The sequence below is a fragment of the Mchenga conophoros genome, linkage group LG3 (genome assembly GCF_057382185.1).
Source record: "Mchenga conophoros isolate Kocher_MC1m ecotype Shallow Benthic linkage group LG3, M_conophoros_male_GT1.1, whole genome shotgun sequence".
NCBI classification, from domain to species: Eukaryota; Metazoa; Chordata; class Actinopteri; order Cichliformes; family Cichlidae; genus Mchenga; species Mchenga conophoros.
In genome coordinates, this window is record NC_140528.1 from 18,095,917 (window position 1) to 18,118,542 (window position 22,626).

Sequence of the window (22,626 nt, forward strand, 5' to 3'; positions counted from 1 at the left end):
ATTTGTGTAATTTGTTGTGAAGCAGTTTCTTGCACAAAGTGTTTTTTTTAAATAAGTTTTCAGTGGCACAAACAATTGTAATTTTTAATTTAACCTTTTCTTTAGATTGTAAACATTTCTGCACAGAAAATACTGCTCATAGACCCCATGGGAATGAAGGTGTTTATGACAGGAAAATTCTGCGCAACTGGAGGTATGTATGATACTGAGGTGTTATTCTTAGATTAAAAAAAAAAATCTTGTTTCATTACAAACACTTTTGTTCAACTAGGAATTTTCTGAGGATGAGAGGGCATGAAAACACCATGGAGTGGCAGTTACAGACTATGCAACACAACAAGCGACAGGATTCCAGCAGTTGTGGAGTTTTACTGTTAAAGGTAACCCGTATTCAAATGATTCAGTTTCTTGTTAGCTAGAATTAAGACTTTAAGTGAATTTAAGTGAAGCGAAAGTTATTTCGGTCAACAACAACAAAGATGATCATTTTACATAGAAGTACTTAATCATACAGTAACTGAAAAAGGAATAGGCTGAAGCCTTGTGGCTTATAATTATCCTATCCTTTACCTAATTAAGACTTTACATTCTAATTATGATCAATCTCACAGTTTGCAGAACACTACCTTGATTTTGGAGAGGTCAGTGAGGTGTCAACCACTACAGAGCCAGTTGTGCTGGAGCGAATGCAGATAGCTTGCACCCTACTTGAAAATCGAGGTAAGTCCAGTAAAGTCCTTATCACGTTAGTGCGTACTTCCAATTTAAATAGTGCTTTTCAAACAGCACAGTACAAATAGTGCTCTTCAAACACTTTCAGATAAGACCCTTCTCAAAGTCTAATTTAGACTAATTTTCCAGGAAGTATATTTGGAAAAAATGTACTATTATTTTTTAATTATTCAATAAATAATGTTTGATTAAAACCTAACTATGATTGTGTTTCAGGGAACGCTGAGGACTACTGCATTGTTTGCTCCATGTTAGATGCTAAAGCTGACCGCAGCATGATTGAAATGGTAAAACAAAACAAAACAAAAGAAACACATAAGTCTTAGTATCATTACTTGCCAATCATAATTAAAATGTTGAGTAATAGTATTCACCAAACAGAATATGAGCCATTTATTTTTCCTTTCCAGGTGCAGTGTGAATCTTGCCAAAGATGGGCACATTTTGCATGTGCAAAATATAAAGAGAGCAACCAAGAATATAAATGCCAAAAATGTAGCCAGAGTCAGACAGAGACTGTGCAGAGACTGTAGAAGGACAGAGCAGCAGCAGAGCAGTCCAGATACACTGATGATCCTCTGTCAGATCCAGAGGGACACACAGGGATGATGCTGGACTCTACATTGTGTCTGACAGTGGAGCTGTTCTCAGAGCAGTTCACTCTGCAGCACTGACAGTCATCTGCACTTCTTCTCATTCCTCTGTCAGTCACTGCTGGATGAAGCTCTCCTCTCCACCTCCCAGTAACATGGCCCAGTCAGAGCGTCTCTACACACAAGCTGCTGCTGCTTCAACCTCTCTGGATCATCAGGACACAGCTCCTCCTCTCTCAGCACACACACCGTCCTGTTTACCATCATCACCTCCACCTGCAGAGAGAAGAAGGAAGAGCAGAGGAGATAAACGAGTGTTTCCAGAGACTCTTCATCAGCTGTCAGTCAGTGATGCAGCACATCCAGTATAAAGAGCAGCAGGGACTTCAGTGCTGGGACTGTACTAGGACTCATTGTTGCTTCACTTTTTCTAATCTTTGGATTTTTATTGAAGTTGATGAAAATGTTTTTCCCTCCTAGTTTGAGTTTGGACTTTCATTCATTAGAAGAACCTTGGTGTGTCCACTCTGAGCTCTGTAGGAACCCCAACAACAAGCCCAACAATCCAGATGGACGGTTCCAGCTGTTAACTGGAGGAATTCCATCCAAACATCTGCTCTCACTAAATTCTTCCTCACCTACAGACTGTGTTCTTCACTGCTTTAAACTTGGAAACGAATGCAGTCATTGGTCTGCGTGCTGCTTTGTTCAGAGAGCTGATTGGCTGTTGACAGTGTTTGATCAGAGCGTGTCAGCCGTTACTATGGTGACCATAAAGGTCAGAAACAGGAAGTGTTTGTGTCCAATCCTGAAGCCTGTCACCATTCTCCTCTCACAGCTTCACTGAGAAGCTGCAGCTTTACAGGAAACACTGGATCTTTGTTTCATACTGACTGTGTTTAGTACAATACTGCTGATAGCACCACCCACTCACTCCATCACTCTACTTACTCCAGAGTCTCCAGTCTGTAGTCTGGACTCTGCTGAAGATCAGACAGCTGCTTTACATCTGGATCCTTCAGGTTGTTTCCCCACAGGTCCAGCTCTCTCAGATGGGAGGGGTTGGACTTCAGTGCTGCTGCCAGATAATCACAGCTGATCTCTGACAAACCACAGTCCCACAATCTGTATAAAGAATGAAAGATGTAAGTTTATTAGACAAAGTGTGAGCTTGAAATCATTCAGTGTTTCATCATCTGTTCAGAGCTGAAGAAGGTTCAGAATGTAGAAGTTTAGAAAATGGAAACTCCAAACAGCTGAAGCCAACAGGAAGCAGCTTCAAACAGGAAACTGTGCAGAGTTTCAGACTATATGTCCTGATGCAGCCAGTTGGATTTTGGAGATTTGAATCTCTGTTCTGTGACTAAGTCCTTGAATCATTTCTTCCAGTTGGTCCAACAAGACAGACTAAGTGTTCGACATGTGTTGTGGCTCCATTAGGGGAGCTTCTAAATGTGATGTGATGGCCCCTCTGGGTCTGTCAGGTCACAGCACTGAAGAGAGCTCAAACTGGGCACACAGTTGTTCCAGTCTGGACCAAAGACTATATACTGGGACTGAGGGACTGCTTTGACTGCACCCACTGGGACTTTTTAAAGGCTCATGTTCTCACTTAGATCATCGATTTCTACTTACATTTCTTTCTGGGAAAAATGGGGATTACTTTGGAAACAGGAAGTATTTTCCCCAATAAGCAGCCCTGGATTAGTAAATCACTCCAACATGTTCTCAGGCAGAAGAAGCTGTCTTGTTATGAGGGAGAGAAGAAAAAGATTGAGGCACAGAAACTTGTTGAAAGAGAGATAAAGCAGCTAAAATCAGGTGTAAAAGTAAAGCAGAGGATGAGCTGAATAAAGGACACTCAAGGCTGGCTTGGAAAGGAATGAAGTCCATGGTGGGGATGCAGAACAAGGAGCAAAGATGAATGTGATGCTGAATCAGCAGAAGACTTGGACTCATTTGATTCCAGCTTTGATATCATTGATTTCAATGAAGAGCTTTGTGATTGTAGCAAAGGGCTGGTAGCTCTGAGAGTCCCACTGATGAGGTGTTTGTGTGGAAATCTCTTAGTGGGACCAAAGAGAGAAAAAGCCCTGGTCCTGATGCTGTGGGAGGGAAATGATTGAAGTGTGCTGTGAGGAACTGACTGGGAGATTTTCACACATTTTCCAGTCCTCCTTGGAACAACAGGAAGTTCCCAGCATATGGAAACAAAGGTTAAGTGTCCTATGGCACTCAGTGATGATGGTGCTGTGGCCCCACCACCTCCACCTCTTTGTAAAGGAACTAACTGTCATCTGAAGCTTCAAATGGAACTAAGACTTCCTCCACTATGTGGCAGTGTCTGATGAGAAAGTGTTAGTGGAGCTGGCCTGGAGTCAGAAACAGGAAGATGCAGGATTTGGGCTGAAATGGGGAAAAGTGGTTCGCACTAGTGCCTTAAAGCAAGAAGGTTGTAGGTTGAAGCTTGTTGGCCTTTCTGTGGAGGTTGGATGTTCTCCCACAGTCCAATGAAATGCTGCTTAGGTTCATTGGTGCTTCTAAATTGGCTGTAGGTGTGGATGTGAGAGAGTGCTTCTCTGTCTCTCTCTGTTGGCCCTGTGATGGACTGCTCACCTGTGCAGGTGGACCACGCCTCTTGCCCTATGACAGCTAGGGCACAGGCTGCAGCCCTGTGAGCCTAAGCTGAATAAACAGTTAGCAAAAATGATCCATAGATGGCCTGAAATCCCCCAGTTAGCAGTTTGGTAGATAGCTATGACATGCTAATCCCATCCAGCAGCTGTATTCTACCTGTAAGCTGATCCCTGCTGAGCCAAAGCACTTTTTCATATACAAATTACAACCTTTAATAGAAACCTATTGGTCAGCATCTTATTAGCCTGCTGTTAGCTTCATTCCACAGAAAACTGAGAGAAACTAACAGAGTTGATAAAGAATAAAGAGAAATGTGCTGATTTACAGCCTTTGAAGTGCTTCAGATGATCTCTGTCCACTCATTCATTCATGTAAGCTTTCTAATGCAGCTTTGATCTTCACAGTCTGCTTCATGAAACTCATTCTAACCCTGAATGTCAGAGTGTTCCTCCTTCTCTTTCCCATCATTCATGCTGGCAGTGGAGGAGATTTGGATGTTGGACTGTGTTTTGGATGATGTGTGTATGTTTGTGTTGGACTGCTGTCTGTAAAGCAAACGCACATTTTGCTTTGGATTTCAGTGTCAGACAGACTTTAAGGTGGAATGAAGAGTTGGAGAGTTTCACAGTGAATTATCCAGTGGAGGATTTTTCTTCTTCTTTGAAGGTTTGAAATGTGAACATTGTTCTGCTGCAGTCAATGGACTAAACCAGAGAAGAAGAAAACAGACTTTACCATGAAGATCCTCAGTGTGGATCAGTATAATATCAGCCTGATGTCTGCAGTTTAGTGTCAGCACAACTTTCACATCATATTCATCTCAGCACAACTAAAACATGCTGACTGACCTCAGAGTTTCAAGTCCACATCCTGGACTCTCCAGGAAACCACACAGATGCTTCACTCCTGAATCCTGCAGCTTGTTGGAGCTCAGGTCCAGCTGTCTCAGATGGGAGGGGTTGGACTTCAGTGCTGCTGCCAGATAATCACAGCTGATCTTTGACAAACCACAGTCCATCAATCTGTATAAAGAATGAAAGATGTAAGTTTATTAGACAAAGTGTGAGCTTGAAATCATTCAGTGTTTCATCATCTGTTCAGAGCTGAAGAAGGTTCAGAATGTAGAAGTTTAGAAAATGGAAACTCCAAACAGCTGACAGAGTTCATACGCCTTTGTCAGGGTCAAATTCAAGCAAGACCATGTGAAAATTAAAACACATCATCCTAGGTGAACTTAAACACCTTTGTTCCCCTTTTGTTAAGACATAGAAAAGTACACCACACAAAAATACTGCAAAAGGAAACGGTCGCCTTATATACATAGTGTATAAACTCAAAATGCACATTTCACTTCAAATTAAGATTAAGGCTTTGAACAGATCACATAGTTCAGTTCAACATATAAGACTTTAAGAATGCACAAGCATCTACTTAAAATCTATTTAATTTATCATCCATGATATTATTTTGTACAATTCCAATGTATTTTGTTCATCTCCCTTAAATAAACAGGCAGTCTTAAAGTATGAAATATTCATATACAAACACATATAAATGTGTGTACTGTCTCAGTGGCTGATAGTACCCCACAGGCCTCAGTGTGAGCTTGAAGACATTTATAATGTTTAAGTAGTTTAATGTGCAGGTGCTGACGATAAACACATTTTGAATGAAAGCCGGGGAACTTTGGTAGCACAGAAACAAGTGGCTATTCTTTGTGACTATATGGATCACTCACAATACCATTATTTCACACAAAGGCACCAAATTAATACTCAAAAAAGCTGCAGCAATACACACAAATATAAACAGTACTTGGTGACTGTTAAGTCTAATTGTTGAATGTTGCCATTGTGTTTCTTAAATTTGTACAGTCTTAGTTCAAGCAGTAGGATCAAAGCCATTCCTTTGATTCTGGCCACCTCTCCAACCACTCTGTGCTGGGGGAGGTTTTATTGTAGATACATCCTATCTGGAAGATCTGTTTCTTTTGATGTAAACTTCCTGGGTTTACGACCCTTTGGTCAGCAGGAGGTCTGACACACACACACACACACACACACACACACACACACACACACACACACACACACACACACACACACACACACACACACACACACACACACACACCCACACTCTTACAGAAGTTCACACATATACATAAAATGCTTTGTCTTAGAACAAAGGGGGCGTGGCTTTGTTCTGACGTGTTTTGTGTGAACTGTCTCCCAATAAAAGGTAGCAGGAGGAGGTCAGATCTGTGGTCATTTTCGTGGTGGACACAGACGAGGCCTCCCTTTCGCAAATAATTGATCGATCGACTGTCTTGTTTTCTTCATGATGAATAAGTCTCTAGAATTAGCGGGGCTTGTGGAAACACAGACCCAACAGTGACAACTTTGCTTTTAGCCTTTAACCCTTCTTGACTACTTTTGATGTGGCCTCTATATTTTACCTTTAAAAACAGTTTATCTTGCCAATCTGTTATTTTCTCATTTTGACCAACTGTATCAGCACAATTTATCTAAATTCAGACAAAATTTAAAATACAAGTAGAAAGTGATATTTTGACTGTAAAAACCACACACATGTTTAACGAATCATCTTCATAACTTGAAATGCAAATAGAGATTGTACATTTTTAAAAATACGCACACGTTTTGCAAACAACAAAGTTATATGGTACTATTTACCAAAAAATGCAGCCAAGGCTCAGACGTTTTTCATATAATCATTTCAAACTATTTACAGAACAATCAGGTGTCAAACAATAGTTTGTGTCACTCTAACACATATGAGAACAGCACAGGGATAAACCTGCAGGTCTGACAGCAGGTGTGTCACTCAGCGTTTACACTGCAATCTGCCTTTGTTGGCTTTAAGGCAGCAACTGTGACGATCACTAGTAGAACTGACACACAAAACAAAACAACAGCTACACACTAAATACACAAGACAACAAACTAACTTGAGACCAAACACGGTAAACGTCACAAATCTCTCACGTATCAAAACTCTCTCTCTCTTTCGCTCACTCGCTCTCTCTTGCCGGTCACTCCTAAAACTTCCCCCTTTTGCTAAACAACCAAATGTCATGTTTCCATATCATTTTTGATTGGTCGACATGGTACATTTTCCCACCTATAGGGCTTTGGAGCGTGATGTCACGGGAGATGGGCCACGCCCCCTTCCGCCATGACAGTAGGCCAGCCAAAGGATACCATTTCAGCTATGGATCGTACGTGTTGTGTTGTCGGTTGCAACGTTAGATCACACGATCGTGAAGGCAAGAAGCTGGATAACGGGCTCTCTTTTCATCGTTTTCCGTCCTGGAGGCAACGTGAGGGATCCCATGTATCCGATATTACTAAACAAAGACGTCAGGCTTGGATTGCAGCGGTGAGACGAGGGGATATCGAGTTCTCTGCAATCCCCAGCTTTTTGTTGGTTTGCTCACGGCATTTTCTTTCCGGTGAGTTCTAAATTAATTCATATCACTCTTGAAAGGCTTTTAGTGTTATTTTCAACGTGCTGAGGTCATAGATAATGAGATAAAACATGCTAATGTGTGATGCTGCAGAACCACATCATGTCGACTGAGTAGCTTATGATTTGGCATTATTGCAGGCAAACCAGCACATGAAATGGATGTAACAAATCCAGACTGGGCACCAACACTGCACATGGGGCATGACGACATACCTGTATCAGACTCGGACCGGCACTCAAGGCGTACGCAACGGAAGCGAAAAAGAGCACCCATCGGAGGTAAACAACCCCCCCCCTCTAAAAACATACTAAATTGCTATCACTGTACACTAATCCGCACATAACTTCCAGATGAATCACACACCTGTCATTGGAATATTGGTGTACATTTACCTTATGTCTAATTTTATCTTACAGGCTTTCGTTATGCAGCTGCAGAGTCTGAAGGTGTGCCCCGTGCAGAAGTGATTGATGAAGATCTGACAGAAGACCAACAGCAAAATCACAATGTCATGGAGGCAGTGGTCAGCAGTTGTGTTGGACAAGTGGAGGTTGAGGTAGCAGCTGCAAATGTGGATATACTGAAGAAATGTAAACCTTTTAAAATGATGACAGATTACAAACTCTCAGCTGTGTCTGTAATCAAACCTCTGTAACTTTGCTTCACTTCAGCAGCATCAGCTCATGTTCACATGTTGATTCATGGTTTGCTTCACTTTTTGATGGACTGCAGAATATTTTGAAGGTTATCTGCTATAAAAAGCCAGAACAGGAAAATCTGCTTCATGTGTTTCTGTTTGATCCTCAGTGACTTTGACACAAAGGCCTCTGCTGTGATGATCACACCTCTGATCAAGTCTCACAGTGTCAGCTTTGTTTTTATACATATGGATATGTGCTGATAAATGATCAGAGTTATAATATTTCCCACTGTCTGCTGTGTGCCGTGACCTTTGGCCTGCTAAAGACAGTCAGCTGTGGATTATTCATTGTTGTGTCTGATACTTAGAACTGTGAGGAAGAACACTACACAGTTAATCAGGGTCCCCTCTCTCTGAATCAGGAAAGGTGGGCAGGCCGCGTGTGGGCCGCGGGCCATACGTTGAGTCTCACTGTTTGAAATGTGAACATTGTTCTGCTGCAGTCAATGGACTAAACCAGAGAAGAAGAAAACAGACTTTACCATGAAGATCCTCAGTGTGGATCAGTATAATATCAGCCTGATGTCTGCAGTTTAGTGTCAGCACAACTTTCACATCATATTCATCTCAGCACAACTAAAACATGCTGACTGACCTCAGAGTTTCAAGTCCACATCCTGGACTCTCCAGGAAACCACACAGATGCTTCACTCCTGAATCCTGCAGCTTGTTGTTGGAGCTCAGGTCCAGCTCTCTCAGATGGGAGGGGTTGGACTTCAGTGCTGCTGCCAGATAATCACAGCTGATCTCTGACAAACCACAGCTCTCCAATCTGTATAAAGAATGAAAGATGTAAGTTTATTAGACAAAGTGTGAGCTTGAAATCATTCAGTGTTTCATCATCTGTTCAGAGCTGAAGAAGGTTCAGAATGTAGAAGTTTAGAAAATGGAAACTCCAAACAGCTGAAGCCAACAGGAAGCAGCTTCAAACAAACACAACAAGAGAAAAAACTCTGAATGTTTCACATTAAAGTCGTACATTTCTCATAAAAACAGGACAAAGACTTGAAAAAGTCGTGTTTTTCCTTCCAGGAACCACAAGGCTTCACTTTTAAAGGTGAAGTGTGAAAGAAATGGACATATTTGAAGTCCAACACCTTTTTCCAGTCACATTATTAAAGCAGACAAACTACAAGCTCATTTTCATTCCAACAAGTCATCTTCTGACCTGGACTAACAACACTGGTCTCTATGTGCAGCTGGCTGTGAGACCAGTGCTCAGGGAGCGTCTACAAAGTGCAACACTGAAAGAACATCACACACTCATTTGCTTCCAGCACTTTCACACAAACATCTACTGTCATTATTGTCACCAAACTCTGTGGATCCTTTATTGCAAATTCAAATGGGATCAAATGGTCAGACAAAAGAGGGTTATGAGGAAATATGATGAAATGTTGTGTATTAGCAGCAAGTTATTGAATCATTTTCCTCAGAAACCAAACAAAATGATTGACAAACATGTTTTTACAAACTCAGTGTTGGACTTGGATCAGCAGGATAAGCTGATGTTTAAAGGCATTTGAGTCTCGATGTATGAGAGTCCAGTTATTACTCAATATTTATGGATGATGTTCTTTCAGTGTTGCACTTTGTAGACGCTCCCTGAGCCTCACAGCCAGCTGCACATGGACCAGCTGACATTACCCAGCATTAGAGGCGGCTGTAAAAAAATGGATTTTCCTATTTAAATGGTTTTAATTTGAATAAAGCGATGTTGATTCATTCAATCCTGAATCGATTTTTAATATAAATGTATTTTGCCAGAATCTCAGGTTAAAGCTCCCAAAAGTATTTCAACAACAAGCAAACAGATAAAACAGTAAATGAGAGCAGCTAAACACACAAAGATGGAAACACAGAGCGTGGATCGTTCACTCGACGGCACGTACACGGACACGCCGTCGGGGCTGACAGTGGACAGCTCACAGATCCTGAAGCTGCAGGTTTCATCTGTCTCCAACCAAAACTGAGTGAACCAGCAGCAGAAGAAGATCCAAACTACGCTTTACGTTTGATGAACATCGTCATGAATTCTCTCTGACTTTGACGTTTACTTCCTGCACAGCTCTCTCTCTCTCAGTGTACTTCAAGAACAGTTTACCTTCAAAAATCTGTTTCCTGCATTATTCACTGCTTATTACGCACCAGTCTGCTGTTGTGTTCACTGCTGTCGGCCTCCCAAAACAAAGCCTCATTTCTGCTGTTCAATACTGAAGAAATGTAAACCTTTTAAAATGATGACAGATTACAAACTCTCAGCTGTGTCTGTAATCAAACCTCTGTAACTTTGCTTCACTTCAGCAGCATCAGCTCATGTTCACATGTTGATTCATGGTTCGCTTCAGTTTTTGATGGACTGCAGAATATTTTGAAGGTTATCTGCTATAAAAAGCCAGAACAGGAAAATCTGCTTCATGTGTTTCTGTTTGATCCTCAGTGACTTTGACACAAAGGCCTCTGCTGTGATGATCACACCTCTGATCAAGTCTCACAGTGTCAGCTTTGTTTTTATACATATGGATATGTGCTGATAAATGATCAGAGTTATAATATTTCCCACTGTCTGCTGTGTGCCGTGACCTTTGGCCTGCTAAAGACAGTCAGCTGTGGATTATTCATTGTTGTGTCTGATACTTAGAACTGTGAGGAAGAACACTACACAGTTAATCAGGGTCCCCTCTCTCTGAATCAGGAAAGGTGGGCAGGCCGCGTGTGGGCCGCGGGCCATACGTTGAGTCTCACTGTTTGAAATGTGAACATTGTTCTGCTGCAGTCAATGGACTAAACCAGAGAAGAAGAAAACAGACTTTACCATGAAGATCCTCAGTGTGGATCAGTATAATATCAGCCTGATGTCTGCAGTTTAGTGTCAGCACAACTTTCACATCATATTCATCTCAGCACAACTAAAACATGCTGACTGACCTCAGAGTTTCAAGTCCACATCCTGGACTCTCCAGGAAACCACACAGATGCTTCACTCCTGAATCCTGCAGCTTGTTGTTCCAGCTCAGGTCCAGCTGTCTCAGATGGGAGGGGTTGGACTTCAGTGCTGCTGCCAGATAATCACAGCTGATCTCTGACAAACCACAGCCCCACAATCTGTATAAAGAATGAAAGATGTAAGTTTATTAGACAAAGTGTGAGCTTGAAATCATTCAGTGTTTCATCATCTGTTCAGAGCTGAAGAAGGTTCAGAATGTAGAAGTTTAGAAAATGGAAACTCCAAACAGCTGAAGCCAACAGGAAGCAGCTTCAAACAAACACAACAAGAGAAAAAACTCTGAATGTTTCACATTAAAGTCGTACATTTCTCATAAAAACAGGACAAAGACTTGAAAAAGTCGTGTTTTTCCTTCCAGGAACCACAAGGCTTCACTTTTAAAGGTGAAGTGTGAAAGAAATGGACATATTTGAAGTCCAACACCTTTTTCCAGTCACATTATTAAAGCAGACAAACTACAAGCTCATTTTCATTCCAACAAGTCATCTTCTGACCTGGACTAACAACACTGGTCTCTATGTGCAGCTGGCTGTGAGACCAGTGCTCAGGGAGCGTCTACAAAGTGCAACACTGAAAGAACATCACACACTCATTTGCTTCCAGCACTTTCACACAAACATCTACTGTCATTATTGACACCAAACTCTGTGGATCCTTTATTGCAAATTCAAATGGGATCAAATGGTCAGACAAAAGAGGGTTATGAGGAAATATGATGAAATGTTGTGTATTAGCAGCAAGTTATTGAATCATTTTCCTCAGAAACCAAACAAAATGATTGACAAACATGTTTTTACAAACTCAGTGTTGGACTTGGATCAGCAGGATAAGCTGATGTTTAAAGGCATTTGAGTCTCGCTGTATGAGAGTCCAGTTATTACTCAATATTTATGGATGATGTTCTTTCAGTGTTGCACTTTGTAGACGCTCCCTGAGCCTCACAGCCAGCTGCACATGGACCAGCTGACATTACCCAGCATTAGAGGCGGCTGTAAAAAAATGGATTTTCCTATTTAAATGGTTTTAATTTGAATAAAGCGATGTTGATTCATTCAATCCTGAATCGATTTTTAATATAAATGTATTTTGCCAGAGTCTCAGGTTAAAGCTCCCAAAAGTATTTCAACAACAAGCAAACAGATAAAACAGTAAATGAGAGCAGCTAAACACACAAAGATGGAAACACAGAGCGTGGATCGTTCACTCGACGGCACGTACACGGACACGCCGTCGGGGCTGACAGTGGACAGCTCACAGATCCTGAAGCTGCAGGTTTCATCTGTCTCCAACCAAAACTGAGTGAACCAGCAGCAGAAGAAGATCCAAACTACGCTTTACGTTTGATGAACATCGTCATGAATTCTCTCTGACTTTGACGTTTACTTCCTGCACAGCTCTCTCTCTCTCAGTGTACTTCAAAAACAGTTTACCTTCAAAAATCTGTTTCCTGCATTATTCACTGCTTATTACGCACCAGTCTGCTGTTGTGTTCACTGCTGTCGGCCTCCCAAAACAAAGCCTCATTTCTGCTGTTCAATACTGAAGAAATGTAAACCTTTTAAAATGATGACAGATTACAAACTCTCAGCTGTGTCTGTAATCAAACCTCTGTAACTTTGCTTCACTTCAGCAGCATCAGCTCATGTTCACATGTTGATTCATGGTTTGCTTCAGTTTTTGATGGACTGCAGAATATTTTGAAGGTTATCTGCTATAAAAAGCCAGAACAGGAAAATCTGCTTCATGTGTTTCTGTTTGATCCTCAGTGACTTTGACACAAAGGCCTCTGCTGTGATGATCACACCTCTGATCAAGTCTCACAGTGTCAGCTTTGTTTTTATACATATGGATATGTGCTGATAAATGATCAGAATTATAATATTTCCCACTGTCTGCTGTGTGCCGTGACCTTTGACCTGCTAAAGACAGTCAGCTGTGGATTATTCATTGTTGTGTCTGATACTTAGAACTGTGAGGAAGAACACTACACAGTTAATCAGGGTCCCCTCTCTCTGAATCAGGAAAGGTGGGCAGGCCGCGTGTGGGCCGCGGGCCATACGTTGAGTCTCACTGTTTGAAATGTGAACATTGTTCTGCTGCAGTCAATGGACTAAACCAGAGAAGAAGAAAACAGACTTTACCATGAAGATCCTCAGTGTGGATCAGTATAATATCAGCCTGATGTCTGCAGTTTAGTGTCAGCACAACTTTCACATCATATTCATCTCAGCACAACTAAAACATGCTGACTGACCTCAGAGTTTCAAGTCCACATCCTGGACTCTCCAGGAAACCACACAGATGCTTCACTCCTGGATCCTGCAGCTTGTTGTTCCTGCTCAGGTCCAGCTGTCTCAGATGGGAGGGGTTGGACTTCAGTGCTGCTGCCAGATAATCACAGCTGATCTCTGACAAACCACAGCTCATCAATCTGTATAAAGAATGAAAGATGTAAGTTTATTAGACAAAGTGTGAGCTTGAAATCATTCAGTGTTTCATCATCTGTTCAGAGCTGAAGAAGGTTCAGAATGTAGAAGTTTAGAAAATGGAAACTCCAAACAGCTGAAGCCAACAGGAAGCAGCTTCAAACAAACACAAGAAGAGAAAAAACTCTGAATGTTTCACAGTAAAGTCGTACATTTCTCATAAAAACAGGACAAAGACTTGAAAAAGTCGTGTTTTTCCTTCCAGGAACCACAAGGCTTCACTTTTAAAGGTGAAGTGTGAAAGAAATGGACATATTTGAAGTCCAACACCTTTTTCCAGTCACATTATTAAAGCAGACAAACTACAAGCTCATTTTCATTCCAACAAGTCATCTTCTGACCTGGACTAACAACACTGGTCTCTATGTGCAGCTGGCTGTGAGACCAGTGCTCAGGGAGCGTCTACAAAGTGCAACACTGAAAGAACATCGCACACTCATTTGCTTCCATCATCCAACCTGAAGAGGAAACAGAGACGCCTCCCCTTCAAAGTAAATGCTGCTCCTTTTGGACACAGTATCAAAGAAAGTCTACAGTATAACATAGAAAAGACAGAACAAAGTTTTGGTTGTTTTTAAATTGTGCAGAAATGAAACTACACTAAGCTCAATTATGTGACAGACATTTCATCCCATGTCAGTTTGGCCTCATCCTGGGCCGGATTATCCAGCACACACTCTGACCACAGGCCCAGGGGCCACGCACAGCTGGGCTCCATCCAAGAGACAGCAAACAAACCAACACAATAATAAAAAGCACCATGTGATCTTCTTACATCTTCAAGACAAACATAGTAAAAACATGAGCATATTTGTTTCCTGATAAAATGATGTGACAGGTAGAACAGAGTAAAGTGGTGGTGTTACAGCCTTTCTCCTCTCTGCTGCCGAGGCTGTTAGTCTCTCCCAAACTCAGCTACAGGACTTCCAAATGAATGAAAGCAGCAGAAGTGGCTTTACAAATGAAAGAGGAAGAGGAGAAGAAGAGGAGAGGGAGGCCACCCTGACCATCACTCCAGCTGAAAACATCACACTTCCATTAAAGTTGGTGAGGAAATGTTGAGCAGGATGAGCTGCTGGCTAATCTGGAGGCTGTAGCAGCAGCTCACAGTCACAGTGGATTTCCACTCATGAAAAAGCTCTGGCTGCTTCATTTCTCATCTCATATCAGAGACTTTAATGCTTCACTGAAGCTGTACTGTGATGCTTCCATATCCCAGTGAGGCCTCCATAATGATTTCAGCTGTTCTGTACACACACTGTGTGCCCTGTATGGCTCAAAGTCTCTGCAGCCTGTTTTTATCTGCTATCATCAGATCTTCATCATCCTCATTCACATCCCTCACACACTCTACAGCCTCATCAGCACCGACTTCATCTTCACTGACTGATGGAGCACAACATGAACCTGTGGAGGCTGAAACACTGTCCTGTCAAACATCTCCCCGTCACCACTCCACTTCTGTCAGCCTTTAAATGAACCCTGCTCAAGTCTGTCACTTCTGTTTGGAGCCAAAAGGAAAAACTGTTGTTCAGTCGTTTGGAAAGACAACATTTCTGAAAGCACTCAAACTTCTTCACATTTGTCTTCAGACACATCCTGAACATTTAGGAACTAAAGAAAGTTTCAAACATCAAAGACCTGAAATATAGAAAAACAACAACAGCCGCAGTCAGTGAACTCACCCCAGAGTCTCCAGTCGACAGTTTGGACTCTCCAGTCCAGCACACAGAAGCTTCACACCTGAATCCTGGAGGCCATCATTTCTGCTCATGTCCAGCTCTGTCAGATGGGAGGGGTTGGACTTCAGAGCTGAGGCCACAACTTCACAGTGAGACTCTGAGAGTCCACACTGAGTCAGTCTGTGATGATAGAAAATATAAAATGTGTTATTATAAAAGCAGAAAATCTGCATTATAAACACAGACTGAATGTATATGAAGACAAAACAGAGTGAGGTCATAATCTGATGAATCTGCTCTTCACATCTGTGCTTCAGCTCCTCTTACTGTGTTTGACATGACACAACGATTGAGTCTCTCTCAGACCTGCAGACTTTTAATGAGAATCTTTGTTTGGCTTTAATCTGCTTTTGGCTTTTTCATGGATTTCATGGATGATTTGAGTGATTTCCAGCAGGACACTTAAACATGTCAGTGGACGTCCTAAAGAACATATTCACTGATATGAAACGTGTCATTGAACAGGATTAATATCAGTGGAAACATGGTGGAAACAGCTGTGACTGCATGGATGTGACACACTTCAAATCTGTTCTCCACTCTTGGATTTGGGATCCATGGAGCTGCTGCTGAGTCTGTACAATAAAGGAATGGTGTGGAAGGTTGCAGCGTACGGACACAAACACTTTGTGGTTACAATCTGATTTTATTTTTAAAATTAAACTACTAACCTACACTGATCAATGATGTTAATGATCAGATCTGGACTCACCCAGCCTTTCTGCAGTTCCTCACAGCTGGAATCAGTCTCTGTCGTCCCCGCTCTGATGTTTTGTACTTAAGCAGGTCCAACTCATCCAGAACCTCCTCTGACATCTGCAGCATGTAGGCCAGAGCTGAGCACTGGATCTCAGAGAGTTCCTTCTCTGATCTGTTCTCTGACTTCAGGAACTCTTGGATCTCCTGAAATAATGAGAGGTGGTTCATCTCCATCAGACAGTGGAAGATGTTGATGCTTCTGTCAGGAGAGATTCCATAACTGTTCATCTCCTTCAGGTTGTTGATGACTCTCTGGATGGTTCCTGGACTGATCTCTGTCTGACCCAGCAGACCTACTAAGAGTCTCTGGTTGGACTCCAGACAGAGGCCATGAAGGAAGCGAACAAACAGGTCCAGGTGGCCATTTTTACTCTGGAGGGATTTATACATGGCTCTGCTCAGGAAATCATCCAGAGAGGACTCGTTGTATTTTTTTCCCAAAAAGTTCTTCAGCACCTCTGTCTTCCTGTTGGTGTGACAGTGGAACATGTAGACTGCAGCCAGAAACTCCTGAATGCTCAGATGAACAAAGCAGTAGACTGGTTTCTGGAAGATCACACACTCTCTTTTGAAGATCTCTGTACAAACTCCTGAGTACACCGAGGCCTCTGTCACATCCAGACCACACTGCTCCAGGTCTTCTTGGTAGAACATGATGTTTCCTTTCTCCAGATGTTCAAACGCCAGCCTCCCCAGCTTCAGAAGAACTTCCCTGTCAGCCTCCGTCAGCTCCTGTGGACTCGTCTCACGTCCCTCATGGTACTTGTTCTTCTTCCTCTTTGTCTGAACCAGCAGGAAGTGTGAGTACATGTCAGTCAGGGTCTTGGGCAGCTCTCCTCTCTGCTCTGTAGTCAACATGTGCTCCAGAACTGTAGCAGTGATCCAGCAGAAGACTGGGATACTACACATGATGTGGAGGCTCCTGGATGTCTTCATGTGGGAGATGATTCTGCTGGACAGCTCTTCATCACTGAATCTCCTCCTGAAGTACTCCTCCTTCTGGGCGTCAGTGAAGCCTCGTACTTCTGTTAGCCTGTCAACACATGTAGGAGGGATCTGATTGGCTGCTGCAGGTCGGGAAGTTATCCAGACGAGAGCCGAGGGAAGCAGATTCCCCTGGATGAGGTTTGTCAGCAGCTGGCTGACTGATGACTTCTGTGTGACATCAGACAGCAGCTTCCTGTTGGTGAAATCCAATGAAAGTCTGCTTTCATCCAGGCCGTCAAAGATGAACAAAAGCTGAGAGACAGCCAGCTTCTCTGCTGTGACCTTCTGTAATGTTGGATGGAAAACATGGAGCAGCTCCAGAAGACTGTACTGCTCATCTCTGATCAGGTTCAGTTCCCTGAATGAAAGCAGAACCACCACACTGACATGTTGGTTCTCCAAGCCCTCTGCCCAGTCCAGAGTGAACTTCTGCACTGAGAAGGTTTTTCCAACACCAGCCACGCCGTTGGTCAGAACCACTCTGATGGGTCTCTGTTGGTCAGGTAAGGCTTTAAAGATGTCCTGGCACCTGATTGGAGCGTCATGGAGGGCGTCCATCTTGGAAGCTGTCTCCAGCTGCCTCACCTCATGTTGGGTATGAACCTCTTCACTCTGTCCCTCTGTGATGTAGAGCTCAGTGTAGATCCTGTTGAGGAGGGTTCTACTTCCTGTTTCATCACTTCCTTCAGTCACACGTTCACATCTCCTCCTCAGACTGATCTTATGTTCATCTAAAACCTCCTGCAGACCAACATCTGCTGAAAGAAAGAAAAACAATGAGACTAAAGAGAAAGAAAACTCTTCAATGTCTGAACAACACAAGAAGTCCAGTTTTCAGAAATGAGTCCATCAGCAGACAGATGTTCAGTCTTACTTTGTACACAGCTGCTCTGACTGGCTGTCTGCAGTCCAGCTCTGCTTCTGGATCTTTCTCCACACTGTGCAGAAGCTCTGATGGTGACACAGAAAAGTCACAGTGGAGATACTTCTGTCCACCTTTGATTAGACTCATTATAAAAAGGAAAACAAAGTTTGAACACAGTCATGTTTCCAGTTCACTGACTTACATTTATTCCATGGACACTCACTCTAACCTGAAGCACAGCTACAACCCAACATTGTTGAGGCCTCATCTCCTCCTTTCCTGACTGTAGAGGTTAAATATGCAACAACCAACAAATAAAAGAATTTGGTTCATTTCAAAGAAATTCACACGGTGACCAAGTAAAGTAACCGTAGTAAAGGAGACAACATCCCGTTGATGGTGGGATTATTTGAAAGATTTGCTTTGGTCACGTCACCAAATGCAGTTGAACCACCCGTGGATCCATGTTTGACCATTCTACCACTCTGAGCTCTGCTTTTGAATCATTTTATTATTATCATCATTCATTTATTCATTCTTTGGAGGGGGGCTATTTCCTAATGTCGCCCTAATAAGCTGATGTTCAAGGGGAAATATAACAGAAACTCTTTCAGTGTTATTCATTAATAAATTAACAGATAAACTGTGAAGAAGAAAAAACTGAGATTTAAAGGAGAGAGTGAGAAACTTGATCATCCATCCTCATAATACATGTTCATCAGTATCTGCTGTGACCATACTGCAGTAATAACTACAAGTCTACATTTCTGTGACTGTTGATCAATCACAGCAGGAATCTGAGCTCATCTCTGCACACAGAGCAGCTTCAGCTCTGGGATAAACTGCTCGCTTCACGTCCTTCTCAGCTCACAGACACTCATCCTGATATTTTCCTTTAACATTTGATGGTATAATTCATCTGAGTTTACACTTTATCTGCATAAATACAGAAAAACAGACCCAAACACCATAAACCATCAGTTTCACCATGTAGAATATATTGTTGTTTCCTTGCTTTTAATTCAGAGAAAAACTCTGATTTTGATTTTCTCTGTTCTCTTTGCCACAGCCCATCCCAGCAGCAGCTGAAGCAGCTGACTGTCACAACACTGAATAACACTTTAGGAGGAACGTCTTGATGCATTCTCAATCATCCAGGAAAGTAAATCTCCAAAAGTTGATTCTGTTCATCTGGACGTAGAGTAAATGTGGTTATTCCAGCTGGACTTTTGTCAAAGCTGGGATAACCACATTTACCAGCCGCTGCTTAAGCAAAAACCTGTAGTGATCCCGTACGTGTCAGGAGTATCGGAGCAGTTGAGACAGATTTTTTCTAAACACCGGGTCTCTGTGGCTTTTAAACCCCAAAACACTCTGCGCCAAAAACTGGTCCACCCCAAGGATCAGAGTAACAGAGTAACATAGTGTACGCTGCTAAGTGCAGGAGGATTGCCAGGATTTATATATCGGGGAAACCAAACAACCTTTGGCTACAACACAGCAGAGCCACCTCGTCAGGCCAGGACTCTGCAGTCTATTTACACCTACAGGCCAGTGGACACTCTTTCAATGATGAGGATGTAAAATCCTGGACAGGGAGGAACGCTGGTTTGAGGGCGGAGTCAAGGAGGCCATTTACGTGAAAAGGGAAAGACCATCTCTGAATGGAGGAGGGGGCCTAAGGGTACATCTGTCACCATCTTACATGCTGTGATTGCAGCCATTCCCCAACTCTCTGTGAATGGGACTCATGACCATTGATCAGTGGTTGTTGATCAATGGTCATGAGTCCCATTCACAGATTCACACACAAATTTGCATAATTAAGATTAAGGAACTGACCTCACAGCCCATTGTTCCTTCAGTGGGCTGGTTTCAGTTATTATTCAAATGTCCTGTTTATAAGATTGGAAACCTGCAGTCAGCTGAGACTGAAGGAGTCACCTGGATGATGACGAAACGTTTCTCCCACAAAACGCTACGTCCAGATGAACAGAATCAACTTTTGGAGAAAGTTGAATCAGTATTTCAGCTTTAAGAGGGTATTTTAACACAAACATCAGTCCTTCTACTTAAGTATGTTTGACACTTTGTTTAATCATCATTTTTAATGATCAAATATAATTATGTTTGTTATTTGTGGATTTTAAATGTCCTTGACAGAGACAGATGATGATCATTATCCTGCACTGTGCTCTCAGGTTTGGTCGAGCTAGCACAAAGAATGGCTATGTTGAACTTCCTCCTGGGATCTACACTAAGAAGTGAGTCCAACATTAGCAGGGTCTCTTTCCTTTATCTGGATTCACTTTAGCATTCACAGTCACGTGAAGCTTGTTATTAACTCGATAAGTCAACCCAGGGTTTCAGCTGAGCGCTCACATGAAACACATGGTGTTGGCAGCATCTGATCAATCATATTCATGGAGACGTGTATCAGCAACAGAGCAGCTGAGTTTGCAGAAGGACGTCAAACTAAACCACAGGAACAATATGAGGAGATTACACACATAATAAAATACTAGCAGTAACACAGCTGCTGCAGACAAATCAGTCGTGTGATCGTGTGTGAGAGGAGAAGGACTGTAAAGGAGTTTGGTGTTAAAAGCTCTGTATGAATGTGGGAGACTTTGAAGGGCTTTAAAAAGGCCAATATAAAATAAAAGGCAGCAAAACTGCTGAGTGTGAAAGTCACCAGACTTATCAGACCTCTGTGATTAAGACCTGTAAGAACACCTATTTGTACTTGTTGGCATTATATCAAACACACACGTATATTAAGCCTTTGTTTGAACTCTGGTTGAATTTGTTACTTTCAGACTGTGAAACATCACAGAGGCTGCAGCTGCAGATCTTTTATTCACCTGGAAATTTACTTTAAATGTTAGATGGAAAATGTATTGCTCAGTTTAACCAAAGTAAGAACAAGAATCCATAAACCTTCATAAAGACAAACATCTCCCAGAACATTGAGCTGCTGAAGTGTCACTGAAGGGAAAAACTATTTGTCCTCCTCCATCCAGCAACACCTGAAACACCTGAGTGGAAGCTCCTCCCTACACTGTGTTTGAAGCAAAGCACAAAGGAGACACCTGCTGGAGCAGCTGGAGTCCTACAGACACTCAGCCTCTTCACTACACAAACACCTCCTACAACATCCACTCTTTCCACTCTGACTGCTGTGTTTGTGGAAACACTCCAACACACACCGCTTCACATACCAACATAGAAATGTGTGTGAAAAAGAGCTGAGCTGATATTAAACATGAGGATTTATTCAAAAATACGGGAGTCAGGAACAACATCTAGACACACATTACCTCTCAGCAGCAGAAGAACAGCCTTTAAAGTTTATAACAGCATCCTTCGATACGTTGCTCTTTAAGGAAACACAGCTGGGTTCAGGTCCAGGAGATTCTGGCCTCTTATTGATCCTAAAAGAAAAACAATAAATGTCACAGCTTCATGAGACAGGAAGGAAAAACTGGAAACATTAAATTAAAGACATGATGAACAATCTCATAAAAATAATGTACTTACTCTTTGTCACATAACAGTCTTTTGTTAAAGTTTACAACAGCATCCTTCGACTCGTTGCTCTTTAAGGAAACACAGCTGGGTTCAGGTCCAGGCTCTGGATTAGTTTCAGGGTTATGTCCAGCTGAGCCTGGTACGCCCCACAGCTCTGGGCTTTAAAACAACACACACAGAGGTATGAGTGTGAATAATGATGGAGCAGTGATGTGAGTGCTGAGCTGTGACATGGAGAAGAGTCATGGACAGTTAGAGATGGTCATCTCACCTCTGAGCTTTGGTCTGGCTCTCATGTTCCCCACACAGAGTGCTTTTAGAGGGAGGGACTCCCTCCTCTCTGTCCTCACACTGATCCATGCTGCTCAGTTCACATCAGCTCACACACACTTTCTACCTTCACCTGCAGAGGAAACACAAATCATTCATGTGCACATCAACTGAGAGCTGCAGAGGTCGTGTCTGATGTGTTGGACTAACATCCATCTGAGACGCAGCTTTCATCAGTTCACTACAAAAAGTGTCACAGAGCCCAGTTCAGCCTCCAAATCCTCCATTACTGTAGTCCTACAAAGCAGCAGGTCAAACATGGCTGCAGAGAGCAGCTTTATGTCAGTAACCATGTCCAGGACCGAGCTGACTGCTTACAGAGTTCATACTCTAACTGCTAGCTGCCCTGCTAGCTAAGCTAACTCAGTAACAGTGACTCTGACAGCAGTTACTGTGGAACAGCGGCCGAGCTCAGGACACATTCAGTGTGTTTAGTCTGAGTCCTGGACTCTGATTCAATGGATTCAATCCAGCTCAGAGTTTCATGTGTTCATCAGAATAAAATACATGTACTAATATAACAGAAGTAATGCTCTGAATGCAGGACTGTAATGGAGGATAAACAAGGTTTTTACAGCCTGAAAGAAACATTCAGTTCATATATTTGTAGACAGTGAAGCAGTTTTTAATACTGCAGCTGTTTCCTTCACCTGTGTGTGTGTGAGCCACACCTTCATGTGCTGCTTTAGAAATATGTGGTCTGACTGCTCAGACTGAGGAGGAAAGTTCACACGCTGGAGAAAGTTTTGTTCCTAACTTTGTCA

General features: G+C 42.4%; 2 protein-coding genes across 2 annotated transcripts; both read right to left on the reverse strand.

Annotated features, from left to right (window-relative positions):
• Positions 1-1,110: 1,110 nt before the first annotated feature.
• LOC146577513 (ribonuclease inhibitor-like) lies at positions 1,111-8,491 on the reverse strand. Its single transcript, XM_085268420.1, has 4 exons — positions 7,848-8,491; positions 4,811-4,984; positions 2,277-2,450; positions 1,111-1,601 (listed from the first exon to the last, which is right to left on the reverse strand). The coding sequence occupies exons 2-4, from the start codon at positions 4,978-4,980 to the stop codon at positions 1,592-1,594; spliced, it is 354 nt and encodes a 117-aa protein (XP_085124546.1). The 5' UTR covers positions 4,981-4,984; positions 7,848-8,491; the 3' UTR covers positions 1,111-1,591.
• A 240-nt stretch (positions 8,492-8,731) lies between these two features.
• On the reverse strand, positions 8,732-21,873 carry LOC146577514 (protein NLRC3-like). The gene is made up of 8 exons (XM_085268434.1): positions 21,804-21,873; positions 21,542-21,691; positions 21,322-21,435; positions 18,011-18,087; positions 16,103-17,894; positions 15,334-15,510; positions 13,417-13,593; positions 8,732-8,927 (listed from the first exon to the last, which is right to left on the reverse strand). The coding sequence occupies exons 5-8, from the start codon at positions 17,692-17,694 to the stop codon at positions 8,732-8,734; spliced, it is 2,142 nt and encodes a 713-aa protein (XP_085124560.1). The 5' UTR covers positions 17,695-17,894; positions 18,011-18,087; positions 21,322-21,435; positions 21,542-21,691; positions 21,804-21,873.
• Between the last annotated feature and the right edge of the window lie 753 nt (positions 21,874-22,626).